The sequence below is a fragment of the Lithobates pipiens genome, unplaced genomic scaffold (genome assembly GCF_037356315.1).
Source record: "Lithobates pipiens isolate NorthernLeopardFrog02 unplaced genomic scaffold, aLitPip1_a1.2 Scaffold_65, whole genome shotgun sequence".
NCBI lineage: Eukaryota > Metazoa > Chordata > Amphibia > Anura > Ranidae > Lithobates > Lithobates pipiens.
Window position 1 is genome coordinate 2,083,389 of NW_027507887.1, and position 22,640 is coordinate 2,106,028.

The 22,640-nt window shown below is 43.5% G+C and overlaps 1 protein-coding gene across 1 annotated transcript in view; it reads left to right on the top strand.

The window, feature by feature from the left end:
- LOC143958933 (gamma-taxilin-like) overlaps positions 1-22,640 on the top strand; it is a 90,169-nt gene that overhangs the window by 51,129 nt on the left and 16,400 nt on the right. The window contains exons 3-7 of the mRNA XM_077467921.1: positions 11,337-11,428; positions 11,533-11,703; positions 13,252-13,446; positions 16,741-16,860; positions 19,069-19,143. Coding sequence (XP_077324047.1) covers positions 11,337-11,428; positions 11,533-11,703; positions 13,252-13,446; positions 16,741-16,860; positions 19,069-19,143 — 653 coding nt within the window. The remainder of the gene's footprint in view (positions 1-11,336; positions 11,429-11,532; positions 11,704-13,251; positions 13,447-16,740; positions 16,861-19,068; positions 19,144-22,640) is intronic.

Below are 22,640 nucleotides of genomic sequence, written 5' to 3' on the forward strand. Positions count from 1 at the left end.
TATATTCCCCCTTCTAATACCTACAATAATACAGCCTCTACGCTTCTATTGGCTGAGGAAACACAGATAGCATGCCTGGTACACGGTGGTACTTTATTTTGGCTAATTAGGGTTTCCTGTACAATCTTATGCTACCATCTATAGTTAAGCCTAATCCATCCTACAATTTACTATGGAGTTACTAACTACTATGGAGTTAGTTAAAGCAAAATGATTCAGCAAGTTAATACAACAACGTGCTCAGAAGTCATTTTAAAAATCAGTCTCAGAGTTATTGTTTTTTAATAGTCACACAATAAACATTTAAAACTTTTCTAACAGTCACCTCTACAGAACTGTACTCGGACCCTGGCAGAAGAAACATGATAATGGAAATGAGGGCTGGCCTGTACATAGTTTGAAAAAAGTCCATCCAGTTCAACCTTTAAAAACAATAAATAACTAAAATAAAAAACATTGTACAATCCAATATACCCAATTTTATACCCACAGTTGATCCAGAGGAAGGCAAAAAACCCCAGCAGTGCATGCTCCAATTTTCTACAGCAGTAGAAAAAAATTCCTTCCTGATCCCCCAAGAAGCAATCGGATTTTCCCTGGATCAACTTTACCTATAAATGTTAGTACCCAGTTATATTCTGTACATTCAGGAAAGTATCCAGGCCTTTCTTAAAGCAATCTACTGAGCTGGCCAGAACCACCTCTGGCGGGAGTCTATTCCACGTTTTCACAGCTCTTACTGTGAAGAAACCTTTCCGTATTTGGAGATGAAATCTCTTTTCCTCTAGACGTAAAGAGTGCCCCCTTGTCCTCTGGGTTGACCGTAAAGAGAATAAATCAACACCAAGTTCACTATATGAACCCTTTATATATTTGAACATGTTGATCCTATCCCCCCCTTATTCTCCTCTTCTCAAGAGAGACTAAATTAATTTCCTCGAATCTTCTCATAGCTAAGATCCTCAATGCCTCTTATCAGTTTGGTTGCCCTTCTCTGCACTTTCTCCAGTTCCCCGATTATCCTTTTACTTTGCCATTGGGCACAGGACCCTGTGTGTTGCGCTCACCCTTGGTACAACATTACATTGGAGTGTAATTAGCTGTAGGGTTCTCTATAGGTCCAGAGCTGGGCCAATATGAGACCTGCTTGTTCCAGTGTCAGAACACCCTCCCCATGGAGGAGAGGGTATGCTTTTTGAAGCAGGACATTTTTCACCTGGTGCTATATACCCTGAGAACATGCTTGTTTCCTGGAGTGGTGAATCCTAGGCTTTGTTCCTTTCCTTAGACACCCTTTTCTCTTATGTATAGTCCCATCTTCCTTGAAATGTCCAACCTGGGGGTAGCCCCTGAACACCACACTGCATTGCTTTTTTTTTTTTTTACATATTTTGTTGCAGAATGGCCAAGCCACTTTAAACAGTCTCTCTCTCTATCTCTCTCCAAATTTTCCACACAGCAGGGTGATTTTGTTGCCAGTCCTGTAACATATTTAGACACACAATATCCCACGCTGTGTGCAGTCCTGCCTTCTGTAGGAGGCAAGCAGCCTTTGCCCTGGTGGCAGCTGACCTCTTGACAGGCTCATCACAGCTTCAGCAACTGTCGTGCTTTTGTTTTGGGCTTCGATCTCCACATCAGTCTTCACTGGGTTATCCAGCAGCCTCAGTCAATGGGACACAGGACAGCTGTATCCCTTTTGTTCAGCTGTAATAGTCTTTGCAATGACTAAGGTTGTGTGTTCCTCACCGGGTATCCCCTTACCCTTAAGGCGAATGCCAGAGAAGAGGGGAAATTTGACATGGGGCTGCCCAGCTGTGCACATAGCCTTGGTGAGGTTGTTCAGGGTTCCTCTCAAAACCCAGAACTTGACCACACCTTGGAGTGTGTGTGTGTATGTGTATGTGTGTGTGTGTATATATATATATGTATATATGTGTGTGTGTGTGTGTATATATATATATATATATATATATATATATATATATATATATATATATAATTATTTTCAGCCTCTATGGCAGACCTGATGGGGAAAAGTCCCTGCTCTCCTAGAGACTAGAGAATACACAAGGCATCTGCGTCATCAGTCAACGTTACCTACTTCTTGCCCAGCTCATCCATCGCTTCACTGTTGATTCCCAATAAAGATGAGGTGAAAAATGTGGAATGTGAATCCTTATTTGGGAGAACTCTTCCTGGGTTGATGGGCAGTTTCCCTCAATCTCAAACCAAAGGAAACCATTAAAAGAGAAGTAAAGGATTTTTATTTTTATTTTTTTAAGAATCCTACTTACCTAGGAGGATGCAGGATCGGTCCAATGCTGCATCTGTCCCCTGGTACCTCTGCACTGAGAACCGAGCTATCGAACACCGCCAATAACTCTGTTTTCAAACTCCCTGAACAGATAGGTACAGACTGTCAGTTACAGCTCTCTCCTCTGCCCCCTCCTCGCTCAATGGAGCACTGGGTTGTGGAGGGGGCAGGGGCGGCTGGCTCGCTCAGGCTCTCAGTGGCTCGTTGAGAGGCTGAGCTGGGTGTCGGTCCAAGCACCTGGAGGATCCAGACTTTATTGTCATGATGACGTGGTGCCTGGACTGACACCCATGATGTCAGCAGAGGGCAGACTTTAGTCCGCTCTCTAATGAAAACGGGTCGCAGGAGTGCAAAACTGATTGCACTCCTGTGATCCACAGGCAAAGTCCAGCCAAACTAGCTTTGGCTGGACTTCTCCTTTTTAAGAGGTGTACTCCTACTTAAAGCTAGAACCATCACACTTGCTGGACCTAGGGTCTCCAGCATGGAATCTCTTCCCAAAACTAAGAAATTTCTAAGTTCACCCACTTGTACACAGTGTGTTATATGAGGACTTAAAGAGACCAGACAAATTGTGTACACCTTCCACAGCAGTTCCCAGTGGAGGGGATCTACCACAAAAAGTAGATGCTAGTGGTGGTTCCAGGTTATTTACTACCTCAACAAATCCCTTACCCTTGTGAGGATGTCCAAGTCTTTAAAGACTCTGGACAAAACGTTTGTCACGCCTTAAAGATTGTTAATCACTCAAGCGCCACCATTCAACTGTTAAGGTTTATGGCCACTAGCCAGTCTGGGACCTGGGGTGTGACCCTAGATCAATCCTGATGGACCCCTCAGTACTCTGCTTGACAGACTTCCTGCACCAAAATTCTCATCTGGCACTGATTTCAGTACAGATGTGCAAGATCCTCTGGCTGCAGAACTGGCCTGCAGAGTTGAGAGATGATGCTGTTTGATGGAGAATGACTCTTGCCCAGTAAGAATAAGCTCCGGTGTCCAGAGCAATGGTGCTGCTTCCGGGTTCAGGAAGCAGTCCTTTTGTCCTTCCCATCCTGTTTCCAAAGCCAAGTCCTCCATTCGGATTTGTAGCAACTCCTGGGCGTCGAAGCTAGCCAAGTCCTCCTCGCAATGAAGAGATGCCCCCATATGTAAGTGAGGGGGCCATCTGCTGACGTTTAGGGTCACCTGACTTGTGGGTCCTTTTGACTGCTTTGCAACAGCTTTACACTTTGGGAGCGATTTTACCACTTCCCTCCAAGGAACAACTTAACTACTATTACTGAAACTTGTTCATGTGTCCAAAGATCAATGCAAGCATGTGTTTCATGCCAAACTTGAAGGTTCTCCGCACCTCCTTGCAGGTCCAGAAGTTCCAGATGGAATCGGCCCAGTTTGTAATTGTATCAGTGGGAAATTTCTAACATGCATAGACGTCAAGGATGTGTATCTGCAGATGAAAAATGTTCCCCCACATCAGCTGTTCTTGGCACTTGTAGTGGGTGAGGAACAATTGCAATTTGTGGCCCTTAACTTTTCCCTGTCCATGGCCCCCTATGTATTTGCCGGGATGCTTGCCCCAAGCCTTGTGCTATTGCGTTCTCAGGAAATCAACATATTTGGTTGTGGATGTGGACAAATGTGTTAAACCCCTACTGTCAGGTCCATATGAAATACGTTACGTATAAAGGTGTGTATCTTTCTTTTTTTTTTTTGAGTAACCTGGTGTAGGTGGAATTTAATTTGGCTGACAATAGCTTTCACTTTGTTCACGCTGTAAAGATATCTGGAGGCGGTTCGCCAATCACAGACTGTCATGCCCCTCTGGCCTGTGTCTTTGGTGGGACTAACAGGGATTTGAAGCTTCCATCAATTAAAATCTTCTATCCCACCCGCATATTGTTTAGCAATACAAGGACGTAGAGGAGGAAGTGAGGGGACTGTCATTTACCATTGTGTATATGCCCACACTTGACTCTATAGTCACAGATAGCGAAAAGGAGGAAATTACCTGCAGCATGCTCAGTTGATGTGGCAACAGCTGGTCTGCACAATCTCAGGCTGCAGCAGGGACACAAACTAGGAGGTGCAGTGAACAGCAGGATGAACCAGGTTTTTTGCAATCTACAGAAAACAAATGATTTTGTAGCAAAGTGAGTATGAACACAATGTAATTTGGCGTATATGGACATTTGGGTTTAATGACACTTTAAGGCCCACTTGACTCGTTTGTTCAGTGCTAAATTGCTTTAACTGCTCTTTTGAGTTGGTGAATATTATTCCCTTGTTTGGGTCTGTTGGCACTTTTTGCTGTGTTCACCGCTCAGTTGTATTGCTTGGGGATGTCCCTTTGTCAAGACTTAAGAGCCTGTGTCCTGCACTGTACAATGCTGTACTAAGAAATTAGGCTTTTTGCCTTGCCTCTACAATCCTTTTTTCTTGGAGTACAGGACATAGGCCACCCTCTCCTCTGTTCTGGCATTTTCCTTTGCTTGTCAAAAAAGAGGATTGCTGTGAGCAGGAGGGGTTTTATGAGTTTGCCTAACAACTTTTTTTTTTTTTAACAAAGAATTTTTATTTATGTTTCAAACAAAAAAAAAACAGAAAACAGACATGCGTCAGCAGGGTACATACATATTTTGAGTAGACAGATAATCAAATGTATCACATAGAAGCACAGATAGTTCTTAGCAATATATAGAGTCACTAATCATTGCAACATAAAATATAAAACCTCCCCGAGACCTCCCCCCACCACACAAAAAACCACATAAATTACAAAAAAAGGGGAAACCCCCCTCCCTCCCCCCACCCTCCATTCCCCCTAGCCTAAACAATAGTCAAATGCTTCGCCTCAACCCAGGCCGCCCAAATCTTCCCAAATTTCCCAGGGCAGTTCCTGCCCAGATATGTAAGTTTATAAAGCGGCAAAGCCGCGTTCACCAGGGACTGCCACAGTTGTTTAGTAGGAGGGAGAGGTTGATTCCATTGCAGTAGTATGGCTTTCCTCGCATAGAGTGTAGTGTAAAAAATAAACAGTTTCTTCCCCCAGGAGATATCCAGAAAATCACAGATACCCAGCAGGAGAGGTATCGGGCTAAGTGGAATCGTAAGCTCCCCCACTGCATTAATATCGGCCAGGACCCCTCTCCAAAATCCCCCTACCCCAGGGCAGGACCAGACCATGTGGAAAAAGTCAGCATCATCTTCTTTGCATCTGGGGCAGGTAGCCAATCGGTCAGGGTAAATCCTTGCCAGGCGTGCCGGTGAAAAATATACCCGGTGGAGGAACTTCAATTGTATAAACCTGTCCCTTGCAGAAATCGCAAGGGTCAGGTATTGCTGTAAACCCTCCTCCCAGTCCTCCTCAGTAAGTTCCGGAATGTCGCCTTGCCAGAGCTCAAACAAATGGGAGATCCTAGTCTCCTCCGATACGGTCAACGCGGCATACACCATGGACAGTGTGCGCGTCCCTCCCCCCTCAGGACCAAGCGCCTCCTCCACCGCCGACACCCCAAGAGTCGCTCTAGATGGGAATTGAGATCGGAAGGCGTGTCGCAACTGCAGGAATCTGAAAAACATATGGTTCGGGAGGTCCCTGGCCTGTTTAATAGCATCGAAGGAAAGTAGCTGCCCCTGGGACACTATGTCCCCCAGTGTTATAACTCCATGCCTGGCCCAAACAATCGGATCCGGGATGGATTGAAAGTGGGGCAAGCGGGGGTTCCCCCAAAGGGGAGTCCCCGGGGCCCACACCCCTGCGCCCACCAACCTTTTGTTCACCAAATCCCATATTTTAAGCGTCGTACGCATCGGGAGGGTTATCCCAGGGTTAGATCGTGGTCCCCTATAGATCAGGTTCCTGAGTTCCGCATGAGAGCCCAACAACGCCGCCTCCAACGAGGACGCAGGGTTGACCGGGCCCTCGGAGAGCCACCACCTGACAGTCACTAGGACTGCCGCCCAGTAGTATTTCAGAAAACAGGGCAGTGCCAGACCGCCCCTCACAAGGGGCCGTTGGAGGGTTGTTTTAGCTATTCTAGGGGGCCTACCATTCCAGACGAAGGACGAAACAATGCCATCTAATTTCTTAAAAAATCTAAGCGGGATGTGGACTGGGGTCTGACGAAAGAGATAGGTAAACCGAGGAAGGACCGACATTTTAATTAAATTGACCCGTCCCACTGGCGAAAGCGGCAAGGACCTCCACCCAGTACACCTCTGGGTCAACTGGGTAACCACCGGACTCAGGTTAAGGGTAATAAATTGTTTCAAGTCTCTGTGTATTTCCACCCCTAGATATTTAAATTGAGAAACCCTCTGCAGTTGCCCATCTACTCGGGGACCACCCTCACCATCATGTAGTGGGAATAGAATTGATTTCGCCCAATTTATACGTATACCCGAGAACTGTCCGAACCGGTCTATATGCGACAGTGCTGCCTGTAGGGAGGCTCCGTCGTCCTTGAGATACAACAAGGTATCATCAGCGTATAACGAAACTTTTTCCTGCAAAGGGCCCCGGACAATACCCCGAACCTCAGGAGAGGAGCGGAGAATAGCCGCCATAGGTTCAATTGCCAGTGCAAAAAGCCCCGGGGACAGTGGGCACCCCTGCCTGGTTCCCCTATGGAGGGGAAAGAGCGGGGAGAGGACCGCACCCGTACGCACTCTGGCCGTGGGAGCTCTGTACACCTCCCTGACCCACGAGATAAAGGCTGGACCGAATCCAAATCTACGGAGGACTGCCCACAAATAGTCCCACTCCACTGAATCAAAGGCCTTCTCCGCGTCTAGAGAGACCACAACCTCCTCCCCACCTTCTGCATCCCCCGAGGCCAAAACAGTAAAGAGCCTGCGAATATTAATATCTGTCCCCTTCCCTGGCATAAAGCCAGACTGATCCTCATGGATCAAGGTAAGTATAACCTCGTTCAGTCGCCTGGCAAGGATTTTGGTCAGCACTTTCGCGTCCGAGTTGAGTAGGGAAATGGGTCGGTATGACGAGCACAACTGGGGGTCTTTCCCAGGTTTAGGGATCACCACTATGATGGCTTGTGCCATAGATGGAGGAAGTTCCCCCACCCGAAGGGACGCGGTGAGCATATCATGCATTCTAACTGACATCTCCTCTAGGTAATACTTGTAAAATTCCGGGGGTATCCCATCCTCCCCAGGGGTCTTCCCCGGCTGCATGGACCCCAGCGCCACCCGGACTTCCGCCAGAGTAATCGGGGAGTCCAGACCGTCCCTGGCCTCAGAAGTAAGGGCAGGGAGTGTCACCCCCTCTAAAAAAGCACTTAACTCCTGCGCTGAGTACTGCACCCTAGATGAATAAAGGGCGGAGTAGAACTCTGCAAAGCAAGCGTTGATGGCAAGGGGATCCGTCACCATTGTCCCAGCACTATTCTGTATTCGAGGGATAGTGGAGATTGGGGCCTGCTCCCTCGAGATCCAGGCCAACAATCTCCCCGTCTTTTCGCCCTGTTCAAAAATCCTCTGCGTCTGAGCCAGTTGACGTTTGCTTGTTTTAGCCACCCTAAGGAGCACCACCTCTCTATACGCTACTTTCATATCCTGAGCCGTGAGCGGGTTACCCGTGAGGGTGAACCGGGTCTCCAGTTCCTGGGCCCTGGCCTCTGCCTCCTCTACCGTGATCTTATCATTCCTGCGCTCCCGACCAATGGAGGAGAGGTAGCACCCCCTCATATAGGCCTTGAAGGCATCCCAGACCATCCCCCCAGAAGCCGTGCCAGCATTTGAGGCCCAAAATCCCCGGATTTCACCGCCCATCTCAAAGGCAATGGTGGGATGCTCAATCCAGTACCTAGACAAGCGCCATAGTCTATCCCTCTGAGGGGTAGAAGTTTGCAATGTACACAGCAGTGGGGAGTGGTCAGAGATGCCCCGAGGAAGTAACTCTATTCCAAGGACCCTGGGAAGCATGGGGGCGCCAGCATAGACTAGGTCAATACGGGAGAGTGTGTTGTGGGAGGAGGAGTGGCACGTAAACTGGCGATCTGATGGGTGTTTCCACCTCCAGACATCCTCCAGCCCAAACACCTGTGCCCAGCGAGAAACTGGAGAGTCTGTGGCCCGGTCAGGCGTCAACCTATCCAGGGAAGGATTAGGAGGAATATTAAAGTCCCCTGCTATAACCACATTGTCAGTCTGGAATTGGGCTATCAGGGCAGTCAGTTTATGTAGTAGAGACAGATCCGCAGGAGGAGGCATATAAAGACCCACCAGCACCATTTCTACCATGTCAATTGTGGCATGGACCAGTACGTATCTCCCGTCCTTATCTGTGACTATATCAAGAGGCTCAAAATTAAGGGACCTATGGATAAGGACGCTAACCCCCCGGGCATAGCCAGAGTATGTGGCATGATAGTGGTATCCCACCCAGGGCCTCTTCAATCCCATAATCCTTCCCCCCACTAGGTGCGTCTCCTGAAGAATACAGATATGCGGAGCATATTTTTTCATGTAGTCAAAAACAAGAGAGCGTTTAATCTTCTGGTTAAGCCCCCTAACATTCCAGGAGAGGATCTTCAACGGAGCCATAATCTGGAAGGGCAGGGGGGACCAACGGATACGACCACCCGGCCAGAGTCGGGGCACAAATATCTCATCTTAAGTAATGCAATGATATACCTTATACATTCATTATAGTAGCGCTGTCTATACCAGAAAACATGAAAGCATGTAACAAAAAAACAACAAAAAAAACAGAAGAAAAACCAGAACTCCCCTCCCTTCCCACCCCACACCCCAGAAAAACAGCCCCAGGGTGTTTGAGAACCCAAACCAAACCTAATCAAACCCATTTAAAGGAGAAATCTCCCGTGGGGGCGGTGCGTATCAACCAGCACACCTAGGACAGAGTCTCCTGCGCAGAGTAGACAAACTCCAGCGCAGCCGCTTCCTGGAGGCAAAGGAAAAGAAAAAACAAGACAAAAGGGAACAAATCGTAGTGTATGTGGTGCCTCAGATTGAAGTGCAAAATTCTCTTGGAATGTTCCAAGGGCCCATTCTTAGTAGCAACTCATCCAACAGGACGACAACATCGGAGTAGCGGGGTCCAGCATCAGCAGTACAGAGTATTCACATCCAGAAGTAATCTTGCAGACCCCCCCGGGTATAAACTAGGGAGGGGGTAGGGCCCTAAGGCCCTTTAGACAGAAATATGAAGACATGAACCTGTAGACCCCCCCCTAAGGAGCATCAGAATATCAGGTCGGCTCCTCGCCCCCTGCCCAAAACCAGTATTGAAAAGGAGAGGGGCACTCCGACCAGCCCTCCAAGTTCCAAAATGGAGGGACAGAGCTAGGGGGGGGGGGGGGAAATCCGATCCGCGTGACACTGGGCAAAGCTTGTGATGCTTGTGGACCCCAGTCAGGTAATCACCATCAAAAAATTATCTCTGCTGGGGAAGGGAATCAATCCATCTGGAGGCCTCACTCGGGGCGGTAAAGAAACGAACGGATTCTCCGTCAATCACTCTGAGTTTCGCGGGGAACATCATGTTGTACTTGAGACCTTTGGTGCGCAGCTGGGCCTTGACTTGGTCGAATGTCCTGCGTTGCCTCTGCGTCTCCACAGAATAATCAGGAAAAAGCATTAATTTAGCATTTTCAAAGCGCAGGTCCCCCACCTTCCTCGCCTCCCGAAGAACCAGGTCTCTGTCTCTAAAGTTCAAAAGGCGGAAAATAAACGTGCGTGGCGGGGCGCCCGGTGGGCCACGAACCGACGGCATTCTGTGCGCTCGTTCCACGACAAAATGGGGGGAGAACTCAGCGAGCGGAAGAAGTGTACGTAGCAAACGTTCGGTAAAGGCTTCGGTGTCACGGCCCTCCGACCCCTCCGGGAGGCCCACCAACCTCAGGTTGTTCCTCCTATTCCTGTTCTCGTGGTCCTCGGCCCTGGATTCCAGCGCCTTCACCCGCACCTGCAGGGTACGGAGGGAGGCATCATGGTCGCGGGTAACATCTTCCACGTCTCCAACCCTCCGCTCCACCTCGGCAAGCCGCTCCCGGTGTTTATCCATATCTCGCCGGATAAGCCCCATGTCGAGCTGTATCTGCTCTATCTTAGTGGTTAGGGTAGTCTGGCAACCAGTGATCGCTTGCATAAGTGCTTGAAATTGATCATCACCCATCGGTGGCGTGTCAGCGTGGTCCGTTTGAGACGCCATGTTGGTGTAGGCCTGCCCGCGTGCCGCGCGGGTCTGTAGTGGAGTTCCCGGCGGGGTTCCCGGGACCGTATGCTTCTTCCTATGGGAACCGGAGCTACCCCTGCGCATCCCCGAGCCTCACCACCGCTTCACCGGCCCACGGGGAGAGATATATGTCCCTAAATGCCGGATAAATAGCCTGCCAGGTGCGGAGCTCTCTGCAAACACGTCCTAGCTGGTTGCCATCTTGGCCACGCCCCTGCCTAACAACTTTGTGACTTAAAGGAGCCTATGTCCTGTCCTGGACTGTACTTCGAGAAAAGGATTCTACAGGTAGGACCTCTTGGCACACGGGCAGAAGAAATGTTGCATTTAAAGGCATCTTTTGTGTGTTTTTTTTTTTTTTTTTTTTTCCCCATCTCTGAAAGCAACTCTAGGTTATCTAAAGTGCATATGCACATTGTGTCATTTACAGATGTGCTTTTAGACCTGCATTCAGAGGCGTAACAAAAATGCCCCAAACCTGCATTCAGTTCAGAGAAGTTTTTTTTCCCATAAATTTTAAGTGCGCATACTTATTCCAGTGGATAGAATAAATCAATATTCTAGCCTGAAGATTGCGTTTACGCTCATACGCTTCTAAACACCATAAATGCCATATGCATGTACATACGTGACCTTATAGACAATTTTTCTGACCACACATCTGGAGAAAAAATGAATATGCCTGTGTATGTGTAGCCTTAGTCAAATCCTTATTTTACACAATGAGCTTCTGTATTGATTACCCGATAATGTCATGTTTAATGATTACCCCTTATAACTTTGTTGTTTGCATTGCAGGTAAAGAAGTTCTGCTTTTAATGCAGGCTTTGCATACTCTTAGAACTCCAGAGGAAAAACTGGCAGCCCTTTGCAAGAAATATGCTGATCTTGTGCGTATTACATATTAATTGCTTTATCTGTATTTTTGATAATGTGTATATTGTGTCATGAATGATGACTTTACAAGCTTTTAATCTTGTACTGCTTCGTTCAGCTGGAAGAGAGCCGGAACTTCCAGAAACAGATGAAGATTTTGCAGAAAAAGCAGTCTCAGGTGATAAAAGAAAAGGTGCATCTACAGAGTGAGCACAGCAAGGCCATTCTTGCAAGAAGCAAACTGGAATCGCTCTGCAGAGAGCTTCAAAGACACAACAAAACATTAAAGGTTAGCAACATCTTGAGTAATATTTTATCATGTTGCAATGCTAGCTCCATCGGAAGAAAATATTATCAGCACTCCCCTAAAGTGCAACCTTTGTATCAGCTTTGTTACGTTCTGGGATTTTCCTCTTAGTAAACAAAAAAATAAAAATACATTTTTTGTCAAAAGCTGTCGAGCTTAAATAGGTACATTTCATGAAAAACACCCAAAAGTTAGGCTATGTAACTGAATACCTGATTTCAACACACAGGTCAGCCAACTTCAGATAACGTGTATTATAAGTTCAAACTTGAATATTTAATGTTATGTTTTCTTCTGAATATAACAAATTTACCTTTTATTTTACTCTCATCGACTTGTATTCTGTAAATTCCACATTGAGCTGTTTCCATAATGTGAGAAGTGTTCATCATTTCCTTGAGATATGAGCAATGGTGGATTTAGCTCCTACCTACCTGATATTGCCATCTTAGTTCCAGCAGCAGCAGGCAGGAGCATGGGACCAGTGGAGCCTCTCCTTTTTAAATCTCTGAGAGGGTAAAATTGTTCCACAGACTCTCAGGGTTTTCTCCCTGAATACCGAGTAAAGAATTTCCTCTTTCCACTAACCAGCAAGTGATTTGAGTGATTACCAAGGTAGAGGGGCACTACAATTTTTTATATTTCTGCTCCTATTTGGCCACTATTAGTCTTAATTTTATGATAAAAATTGCTTTTAGATAGAACATTACAATTTGACAATGAATTAAAGGGTTCCAAATGTTGAAAAAGGTTTGTCTAGATTGTGGGTGGTTGCAAGATGATGCAACTGATCAGGTCAGCCAAAGGGCTGAAAAACTGGGGAGAAACAAAATCGTCCAGGAGCTTTACACATTGCAAAGATTGTAACAGATGTATTGCTGCCATTTTGTAGAAATTGCCTTTTCACATCCTTTTTCAAGCTGGCTTAAAGTTGTTCTGAAGCCTAAATATTTTTTACCTTAATGCTTTCCTTGCATTAATGTCAAAAATGTTTAGGCACCAGCATCCCCCTTACCCTTCCTAATACTTATCTGAGCCCTCATTGAATCCAGCACTGTGCACATCTGCAGCTCTTCTCTCTCCTCACTTCTAAGTCCTACTGGCTTTCCTGGGGCACTGGGGAGCCATTGGCTTCCAGTGCTGTAAATCAAAGCCAGTGACATGGAGGAGAGGGCAGAGTGTCAATGGGCACGCACGAGTGCCCCCATGGGAAGCGCCACTGAATAGGGGAGGAGCCTGGAGCGCCTGCGGGGGGACCAAAGAGGAGGTTTGTGGCTGCTCTGTGAAATTTCATTACACAGAGCAGTTTGGTATAGACATGATTATTTATTATTCTCTTTATAATCGCTTTAAATTTAAGCATTGTATTTGAAACTACCTTAACAAAAATGTTCTGTTAGAGAGGTGTGCTCTAATTTCTCCAGTTCTCCATCTCCAGATCTCCAGCTTTATACAAACTACTGGGAGCCATATAGGTTCCTACTTTTCTTGAGAAATTGCCTAATACATTTTTTTACTCCCAATATATAGGAAGACAATATGCATCAGGCACGTGAATATGAGGAAGAGCGTAAAGAAGCCACTGCACATTTCCAGATGACGTTGAATGAAATCCAAGTACAAATGGAGCAGCATGATGTGTACAATGCTAAGCTCCGCCAGGAAAATGCAGAGCTTGGAGATAAGTTAAAGAAACTTATTGAACAGTATGCCCTGCGAGAAGAAGTGAGATATTTGTATATACATTTAGTCCTGCATCAGTGATAGTGATTGTATTTTTAATTATTTAAGCTTACCCTATAAAATTATCAAAACGTCTAGTTTCTGGAGAAAGGGTGTTCAACTCGAGAATCCAAAAGGTTTCTCTGGAGCATAATCTCTTTAAACCTGTCCCCACCCGAGAATGAACGGGTGACTCAGTGGCCAGGAGAAGAAGTCTACTCGGTCATTATCGTGGTACTGGGCAAAACGCCAGGATATGGGGGGGGCGGCGCTCTCAGTACGCCTCCTGTATTCTCCAAAACAGGCCCCAAGAATTATTATTGTTCTATTCATGTATTGTAGGTCAAAAGAGCAACCAGATGCGGGTTGAAGAGCATGTCGAAAATTCATAGTTGAGGCAGTAGATTTTATTCTCATTCATAATTTCAATTTCTTCTAGGACTTCATACAGAAGGTTGTGACAGCTGTGTGGTCAAGTTTTCCCCCCAGTTATGCCAATATTTACATGGGCCAGCAACCCCTTTGCGAAACGCATTTGGGGAGATTTACTAAAACTAGTGCATACTGAATCTGATGCATCAGTGCTTAAAAACGAATCCGCTTCTAGGTTTTATTATCAAAGCTTAATTTAGAACAAGCTGAAGTTAGAAGCTGGTTACTATGCAGAGCTGCACCACATTCTGTGGGCACCAGTTGTAGTAAATATTTCCCCCACTGTCTTCTATGACAGATACATAGATGCTGCGATCATCATCATCTTAAGTCCTGACCTTCGTGCATGTGAATCACTTCCATGGGTATTCTGGGAGGATATGTTCATGTATACATTTTAAGCCCACAGCAGGCAACTCTTATTTACATAAAGAGTTGTTGTGATCCTCTGTGTAAATGGAACATTCTGTATAGTCAGTTTTGCATGTTGTTCAGGAGTTGTACCAGGCAGAAGGATTAATGTCATCAGAGGTATCACTGAGTCAGTCTCTCGTTCCCTGCCAGATGGGAAAAGGTTCAAGAGGTTATACTCAAGTGAAACCTTTTGGATTTTCAAGTTGAGCACCCTTTCTCTAGGGTGGTCTCAATGAGAAACTGGATGTTTTGACCATTTTATTGGGTAAGCTTATGCTTTCGGTTGTGGTTTATGATCCTACTATTTACCATCTTCTTCTTTTGTGTGTTTTGCATGAATTTTTACTTTCCCTCAATAGAATAATTTAGAAATGCACAGATATATCGGCTGCCAAAAATTATCAGCCTACAAATAGGGTTATCGGCATTTTGCCGATAGAAAAAAAATAAAAGGCGCCGATAATGGTTTGCTGCTTCCCATTGAATTCAATGAATAACTGCGTCCCGTCTACTCCAGTGCAAAACTGCGTCCCATCGACTTTAATGAAAAAATTCCAGCCACATGGTTTGCGCTGGTTTTTTTTTTTCTCTTCCCTTTTTTTTTTTTGACTAGTTCTGAGCTATCCACATGATATTGTACCTATTTGGCACTTTCGTGTATACGTTTATATCTGTTATTCTGTTTCTCCACCTGGTTCATGTCATGGTATTTTAATCAATAATAATTTAGACCAGGTTTGAGCGATGTGTTCGGAGTGTCTTTGGAGACTCAGATTTTTTTTCTGTGTTTCGTCATCTGGACCAACGTCAACACCTTTTAACACCGTAAAATCTGGATTTTTTTGTTAGAAATTTCCTTAAACCCCCAAACATTTTATGTATTTCTGAAAGCAGAGGCCCTGTAGAATAAAATGGTAGCAGTTGCAGTTTTTTATGTTGCACAATATTTGCACAACTATTTATCAAACACATACTTTAGGAAAGTTTTACACTAAAATAAATTTTAGTACACACAAACACAATATAATACCAATTTATTTGGTAAAATAAAAAAGATTTTTGTAAGCTAAATAGATACCAACCATGTCAACATGTCATCTCAAAAGTGCATGCAGCCATAAAACGGTGTAAAACTATGGTACATAAAATGTTCGATAACAGGCAATTTTACCAGTACGTCAAGGTTAGTTTTAAATGTAATATTTACGGAATTTTTCTATGATTCCAACTACCAAATATTTGGTAACAATATAAAAACAGGAGATTGTTAAAATAGAATGGGGTTTTGTTTTGTTTTTTAGTCATACCCTGTTCCCCCTAAAATAAGACCTAGCGTGATTGTCGGTGTTGGCTGCAATATAAGCCCTACTCTGTTTCCTCAAAAATAAGCCCTACCCTGAAAAGAAGACCTACAAGGACTTTAACTAGGGCTTATTTGGGGGGTAGGGCTTTTATTGCAGCTATCACCGACAATCACACTAGGTCTTATTTTAGGGGAAACGGGGTACTTAGCTGGATGCAGCATCAGTCCCCCACCAGCTATAGCACTGAGAACTGAGAGGTCTAACACCACCGATCGCTCGGTTCTCACAGCTCTGTGAACAGAAAGCTGGAAACTGTCAGTCACCAGCTCTCAGCTCTGCTCCCCCCCCCAACTCACTGGAGCCTGGAGCGCTAGGCTGCAGAGAGGGTGGGAGTAGCTAGCTCAGGCTCCCAACGGCTCCCTGACAGACCCGGGTGCCGGTCCAGCCATGTAGACGGATCCTGACCACATGGTCACAATTCTTCCCGAAACTGGACCATCTCTGTGACATCAGTCGACAGTGGAATTTAGCATAAAAAAAAAAAGCATAACTCCATGGAAAAAAATGCATCATCTCATACAGTGTGGCTGTGCCCACGCGGCATGGGTTAACTGCTCGTCTTGTCTAGGGGAGCAAGGAAAAGCTGTACTTGCCCAGTCCTTAGATCCTCCGGAAAGTCGCACTCTCCCACATCCAGTGGTGGACTGTTACTGCTTTCCCCATGTCCAGAGCCAGTCTATGGGTGTTATGACATCAGAAACAGTTCATTCTCAAGACCGTGAGCTTGCCGGGGGACCAGTCTTGTGGACTAGGTAAGTACATCTCCGCTCCAAAATCCCCTAAACAAAAACAAGCAGTTAACCTGCGCTGTGTGGGCACAGCCCCCCACTGCATGGGAAAATGAAATTTCCTTGAGTTCTTCTGTAAATTGTCAGTCCCCTCAAACCTAATGTCCATAAAGAACTGCAGGAGGCTTCTGGGGATCCCTTGCTGGTATTTACACATAACTAAACATTGATAGAGAGCCTTATAATACTTTACATTATTGTTGACCTATGTTACATTTTTGCCATTTATGCAGATCCTTATGTTTTTCCCCTGAATATAGTATCTCATTTTAACCAAGTGAAACTGCTTATTGTTTTAGCACATTGATAAAGTCTTCAAACATAAGGAGCTTCAACAGCAGCTAATTGATGCCAAACTACAGCAGACAGCTCAGCTTATGAAAGAAGCTGAGGAACGACACCAGCGGGAAAGAGATTTTGTAAGTACAGATTGTTGCTGGAGGAAGTTATAGCTAAGGCATTTTAGAAAACTCAACATTCATATTTATCCAGGCTTGTGCGTGACTTAACCAATAGCTATATATCTTAATGATCGTTTAAAATTATCCAACTGTGAAAAGATAGTATTTAGTAAATAAATGACAGGCAAGGTTAACAGGTTTCTATATGCCTAGTGTGTTGGATCAGACCAGATAACCTGAAATTAATTGCTGTGGTAGATGTAGCCATTAGGGGAAAGAAGAAAAATAGATGTGGCGCTATACCTTATAAAACTCCCTAGAAAATATAATATAAATAAAATTGTACAAATTTTCCAGCTTGCTGGCTAATATTTTAAAAAACAGCGAGAAACCTTAATGGACTATATAGTAAAATCAATAGTAAAATCAATAGACAATAATAAAGTGCTAGGGGTTAGTCCTTATTAATTAGTGAATGCAAAGTGAATATAAATTTTCCAGCCTACTGGTTAGTAAATGCAATAAAACTGTACGGTCCACTCAAATTAGGTAAAGGTGAATAAATAAATATTTAGATAAATAAAACTATCATGAATCAATCAATACTTAATAGTGAAAGCTACTAGAGTTGCTTGTGACTGTGATTATAGCACAACCAAATGAATGGACACAAGGGGAACAATCAAACCTATATAAACGTGAATACTGGTGGGGTGGTGGGTGTAAACACACTGTGTCAAATATCAAAACATGCCAAAAAATACCACAATAAAAAATTGAAAAATAGAAAATTAAAACTAGTGAGGAAATGAAAAATGATAAAAAATTAAAAATATTTTAGTCCAGAAAGTAAAAAGTAAAAAGTAAAAAATCTAAAAAGTCTTGCGGTGATAAGTCTAATATGAAAGTCCAATTGAATAAAGTTTAAAATTGATATTTAAACATGAAATGAATATTTGGTGGTGAAAAAAGTAAGTGAAGAAAGTGACATCGATATTCGTTCGCAGTGAACGTTTGCAGTGAACGTTTATGGATTTTACTCTCACCAGAGATATGACCCCGTCCGGGGTGGATCAGCCTCCACAGTATAAGCCACTGTGTCGCTTCTTGGGCTGTCTCTGCTATGCTGCTGGGGAGATCCTTCGTTCTTCCGTGGGGATGTTGTACCTCGTTTACATATGATAGAAAAGAGGACTGCCCATGGTGTAGTATGTTTGAAACTCAGTTTATTTGAAACAACCTTAAAAATACTCACATTTAGTACGAAAAAAACGTGTATTGTATTAAAAGCGTTCGGAACATCCACTCGGCTGACACGCCGTTTGTGCTGAAGGTGTACGTATCTGGCCACGCCCTACGCGTTTCGTCATTCAGACGTCAATACCAGATGTAGCCATTGCCTTCAGATAAACCTAATTCTGGATATAGTAAAGAATTCCAGGGCTTGGGAGCTTAGTGGAATTTCCAAAGTCTGAGAGGTAAAGTACAGATTGTTATTGCATTTATAGTGTTACAGCTGTACAGTCATGTTCACCTCTTCACATTTAACTATGTAGTGATCATGAGATTTCTGAGTTATAAATTAACTGTCATGGGCAGGGGAGATAGTTTGTACGTTTCCTCCTATTATGTGAAGGGAAGGAGCAGCCTCTTGCACCAGCTGTGGCACAGCAGGAAGGCTTTATTACAATTTGTGTCTTCTCATGAAAGAAACATTGGATGCTGTGAAATCTAGCCCCATGCAGTACTTTATTCATGAACACAATGTATCTGTCCTTACAGATGCCAGTTGCAATTAAAGTTCTGCTCAGGAGTAACAACACATTCTTTGCCTTTTTTATTTTACAATGCCCAATTATTACTAAAGATCTTGCTTCATATGCATCTGTGAACACGGATTAGTATTGCAGAAAATTTCCAGCTTGCCCTATAGACTCCTGGTGGGTCTGTAAGTGATCACAGGTAGCACTTTGGGTCAGCCAGGCAACTAGTGTTCTTAGAAACAGGTAAACATTGGGAACCACTTATTCCTCACTAAGGGTTTTCCTGTAAGAATCGAAATGTGTGGCGCTTTAGTGTTTTGTACTGGCCTATACATTTTCACAGATTTGCAGACTGTGATGGGCTGATGCATGCTGTAACTCAATATACCTGAGAAGATTTATAATGAATAGCATTGTGGTTCTGTGAAGCAGGTTGAATGAAGTGGCTTGTTTTCTTTTCTAGTTGCTGAATGAGGCTACAGAAACCAGGCAAAAATTTGAAGAGCTTAAACAACAAGAAACCCAATTGAAGCAGCAGGTTAGATGATAAATGTGCATGTTGGTGCTTTTTTTTTTTTTTTTTTTTTTTTTTTAGAAATAAGCTACTTGTGCAAATTTGTAATGCCTTTATTTGAGGATGCAATTTTCCCAGTTTTTTTATTTTTTTATATAGAGTAGTCACATCCCTGAATATTGCATCCCTAACCCTGTTACCTTTCTGTGCTGATGAAATTGTAAAAAAAAAAAAAAATGCTCCACCTCTGTGGTAAAAATAAATAAATCAAATAATGAAGTTTGTACTGCTGGTATCTACTATCAAGTGAAGGTGGGATCTACCTTTTAGAAGATTAATTGAAATAATGATTAAAAGTTGCATAATGATGAATGTTTTAACCCTTTCACACCTAGGAGAAAAACAAATCTTAATGCCTAAGCCCAATTTTGCAACTTTGACATGTTATTAGAACTGTAAATATCGTCACAACTACTATGTGCATCCAGGTGGATTATACCTTGTGGGGTTTTTTTTCATGACAAATTGGGCTTTCAGTTGGTGGTAAATAGCTATGGCTATCTCCGATAAACCCATTTCTTTGTATCTGTCTCATCCATTCACAGAGACAAGACACTGAGGCAGGCTTTACAGTGACTAATCACTGCAATCAGGTGACCTGGAATCAGATGTTCCGGGTCCCGATCGTTAGAACGGGGCCTGGGGCTCTCGGTGAGACCCCGGTCTCTGTGCTGGGAGCGAGCTGTTCGCTGCACTCCCAGCACAAAGGAAGATACGCATATATACGGCCCCATGCAAAAAAGCCTACTCTGGTGAGGCTGCATATTTGCGTACGGTTGGCGTGAAGGGGGTAAAACTAGTAACTAATAGCAGAAATTCATAGCACAAATGTGCATCATTTTACCTGTGAAAAGGGTGTGAGCATTGGTGTGATATCATGAGTGTTATAAAACCTACTATATGGGTTTAAGTGTTTACATGGCCTTAAAAGTACTGTCCTTGCATTTTGAGGTCTTCCCCTTTTGGATTTTATAGAGAACAACAACATTCAGAATTAACACTGAGGCCAGCTCCACAGAATTCAAATCAAGGCACTTTAGCAGTCTTTTAAAGTGGAACTGTAGAACTGCTGTCAGATTTAAATACCTAATGAATACGCTTAAACTGTGGGAAAAGAAACTTCCAATGATGTAAATTGCTGATCTATTTTTGGTCCTATGTCCACTGTTGTGGCAGCGGGGAGAGGGTTGGGCACAGTTTGTGGAAGTATTAAATACTAAGCTTTTAGATTTACCATCCTAACACTGTACATAACGCAGGTAAAATGGGTGGTTTTACTTTTTGTTTTCATAAGCCTTATTAAAGTAGACATGTCACAAACAATTGAGACAATCGTCAAAAAGGAGATGTTTACTCTTAAAAAAATATCATAATAACTATAACCTATAGCCTGTTTCTCCCAGGATAAAAACTTGTACAATAAAAATATACCGTATGTATCCTAATATGATACAAAAGCTGTATGTGTCCCAAAATAGGTACAGTATCTCAAAAAAGTGAGTACACCTCTTACATTTTTGTAAATATGTTATTATCTTTTCATGTGACAACACTGAAGAAATTACCCTTTGCTACAGTGGGGATCGAACGTTTGGGCACCCCAGGTAAAAATGTTTATTAATGTGCATAACGAAGCCAAGGAAAGATGGAAAAAACTCCAAATGGCATCAAATTACAGATTAGGCATTCTTATAATATGTCAAGAAAAGTTGGATTTTATTTCTATCATTTACACTTTCAAAATTACAGAAAACAAAAAAATGGCGCCTGCAGAATTTATAGCATGCACTGCCCCCTTTGCAAAGCTGAGACCTGCCAGTGCCACAGATTGTTCTCAATCATCGTCTGGGAAGACCAGGTGATGTCAATCTCAAAGGTTTTAAATGGCCAGAGTCATCTGACCTTGCCCCAACAATCAGCACCATGGGTTCTTGTAAGCAGTTGTCTAGAAAACTGAAAATAGTTGACGCTCATAAAGCTGGAGAAGGCTATAAGAAGATAGAAAAGCGTTTTCAGATGTCAATATCCTCTGTTCAGAATTTAATTAAGAAAGGGCAGTCATCAGGAACAGTGGAAGTTAAAGCAAGATCTGGAAGACCAAGAAAAATATCAGACAGAACAGCTCGCAGGATTGTGAGAAAAGCAATTCAAAACCTACGTTTGACTGCACGATCCCCCCAGAAAGATCTGGCAGACACTGGAGTTGTGGTACACTATTCCACTATAAAGAGATACTTGTACAAATATGGTCTTCATGGAAGAGTCATCAGAAGAAAACCTCTTGTACGTCCTCACCACAAAAATCAACATTTGAACTTTGCAAATGAACATGAAGACAAGCCTGAGGCATTTTGGAAACAAGTTCTGTGGACCGATAAGGTTAAAATATAACTTTTTGGCCGGAATGAGCAAAGGTACGTTTGGAGAAGAAAGGGCACAGAATTTAATGAAAAAAACCTCTGTCCAACTGTTAAGCATGGGGGTGGATCAATCATGTTTTGGGGTTGGATTGCAGCCAGTGGCACAGGGAACATTTCAAGAGTAGAAGGAAAAATGGATTCAATAAAATTTCAGCAAATTTTGGATGGTAACTTGATGCCATTTGTGAAAAACATGAAGTTAAAGAGAGGATGGCTTCTACAAATGGATAATGATCCTAAACGCACCTCAAAATCCACGGGGGATTACATCAAGAGGCGTAAACTGGAGGTTTTGCTATGGCCTTCACAATCTCCTGACCTCAACATTATTGAAAATCTATGGATAGGCCTTAAAAGAGCAGTGCGTGACAGCCCAGAAATCTCAAAGAACTGGAACACTTTTGTAAGTAAAAATGGGCAAAGATACCTCAAACAAGAATTGAAAGACTCTTGGCTGGCTACAAAAAGCGTTTACAAGCTGTGATACTTGCCAAAGGGGGCAGTACAAGATATTAACTCTGCAGGGTGCCCAAACTTTTGCAGATGCCATTTTTTTGTTTTCTGTAATTTTGAAAGTGTAAATGATGGAAATAAAATCTAAATTTTTTTGACATATAAGAATGTCTAATCTGTAATTTGATGCCATTTGGAGATTTTTCCATCTTACCTTGGCTTCATTATGCACATTAATACACTTTTTTACCTGGGGTGCCCAAAGTTTCGATCCCCACTGAAATGGATATTTTGATGATAGGCAACTCCTATCCTCATATTGATTAGTGGTTCCAAATTAATAACTACTGCAGTAGGGAACAGACACAAAAGATACGCCCAGCATCTTTCCAAATAACCGTTCTCCTTTATTATGACGCATTTGAAGGCTTTTATACACATGATTACGTCGGTATCACATTAATATTACAATTGTACGTTTATGGTAACAAGGGGCGTTACATAGGCAGGCTAATTCTAATCAGAACTTGAAAGAATGCAAAACATGTACTGAAAACATTGTTAGTGCTGTGTGCACAGTGAGGGCAT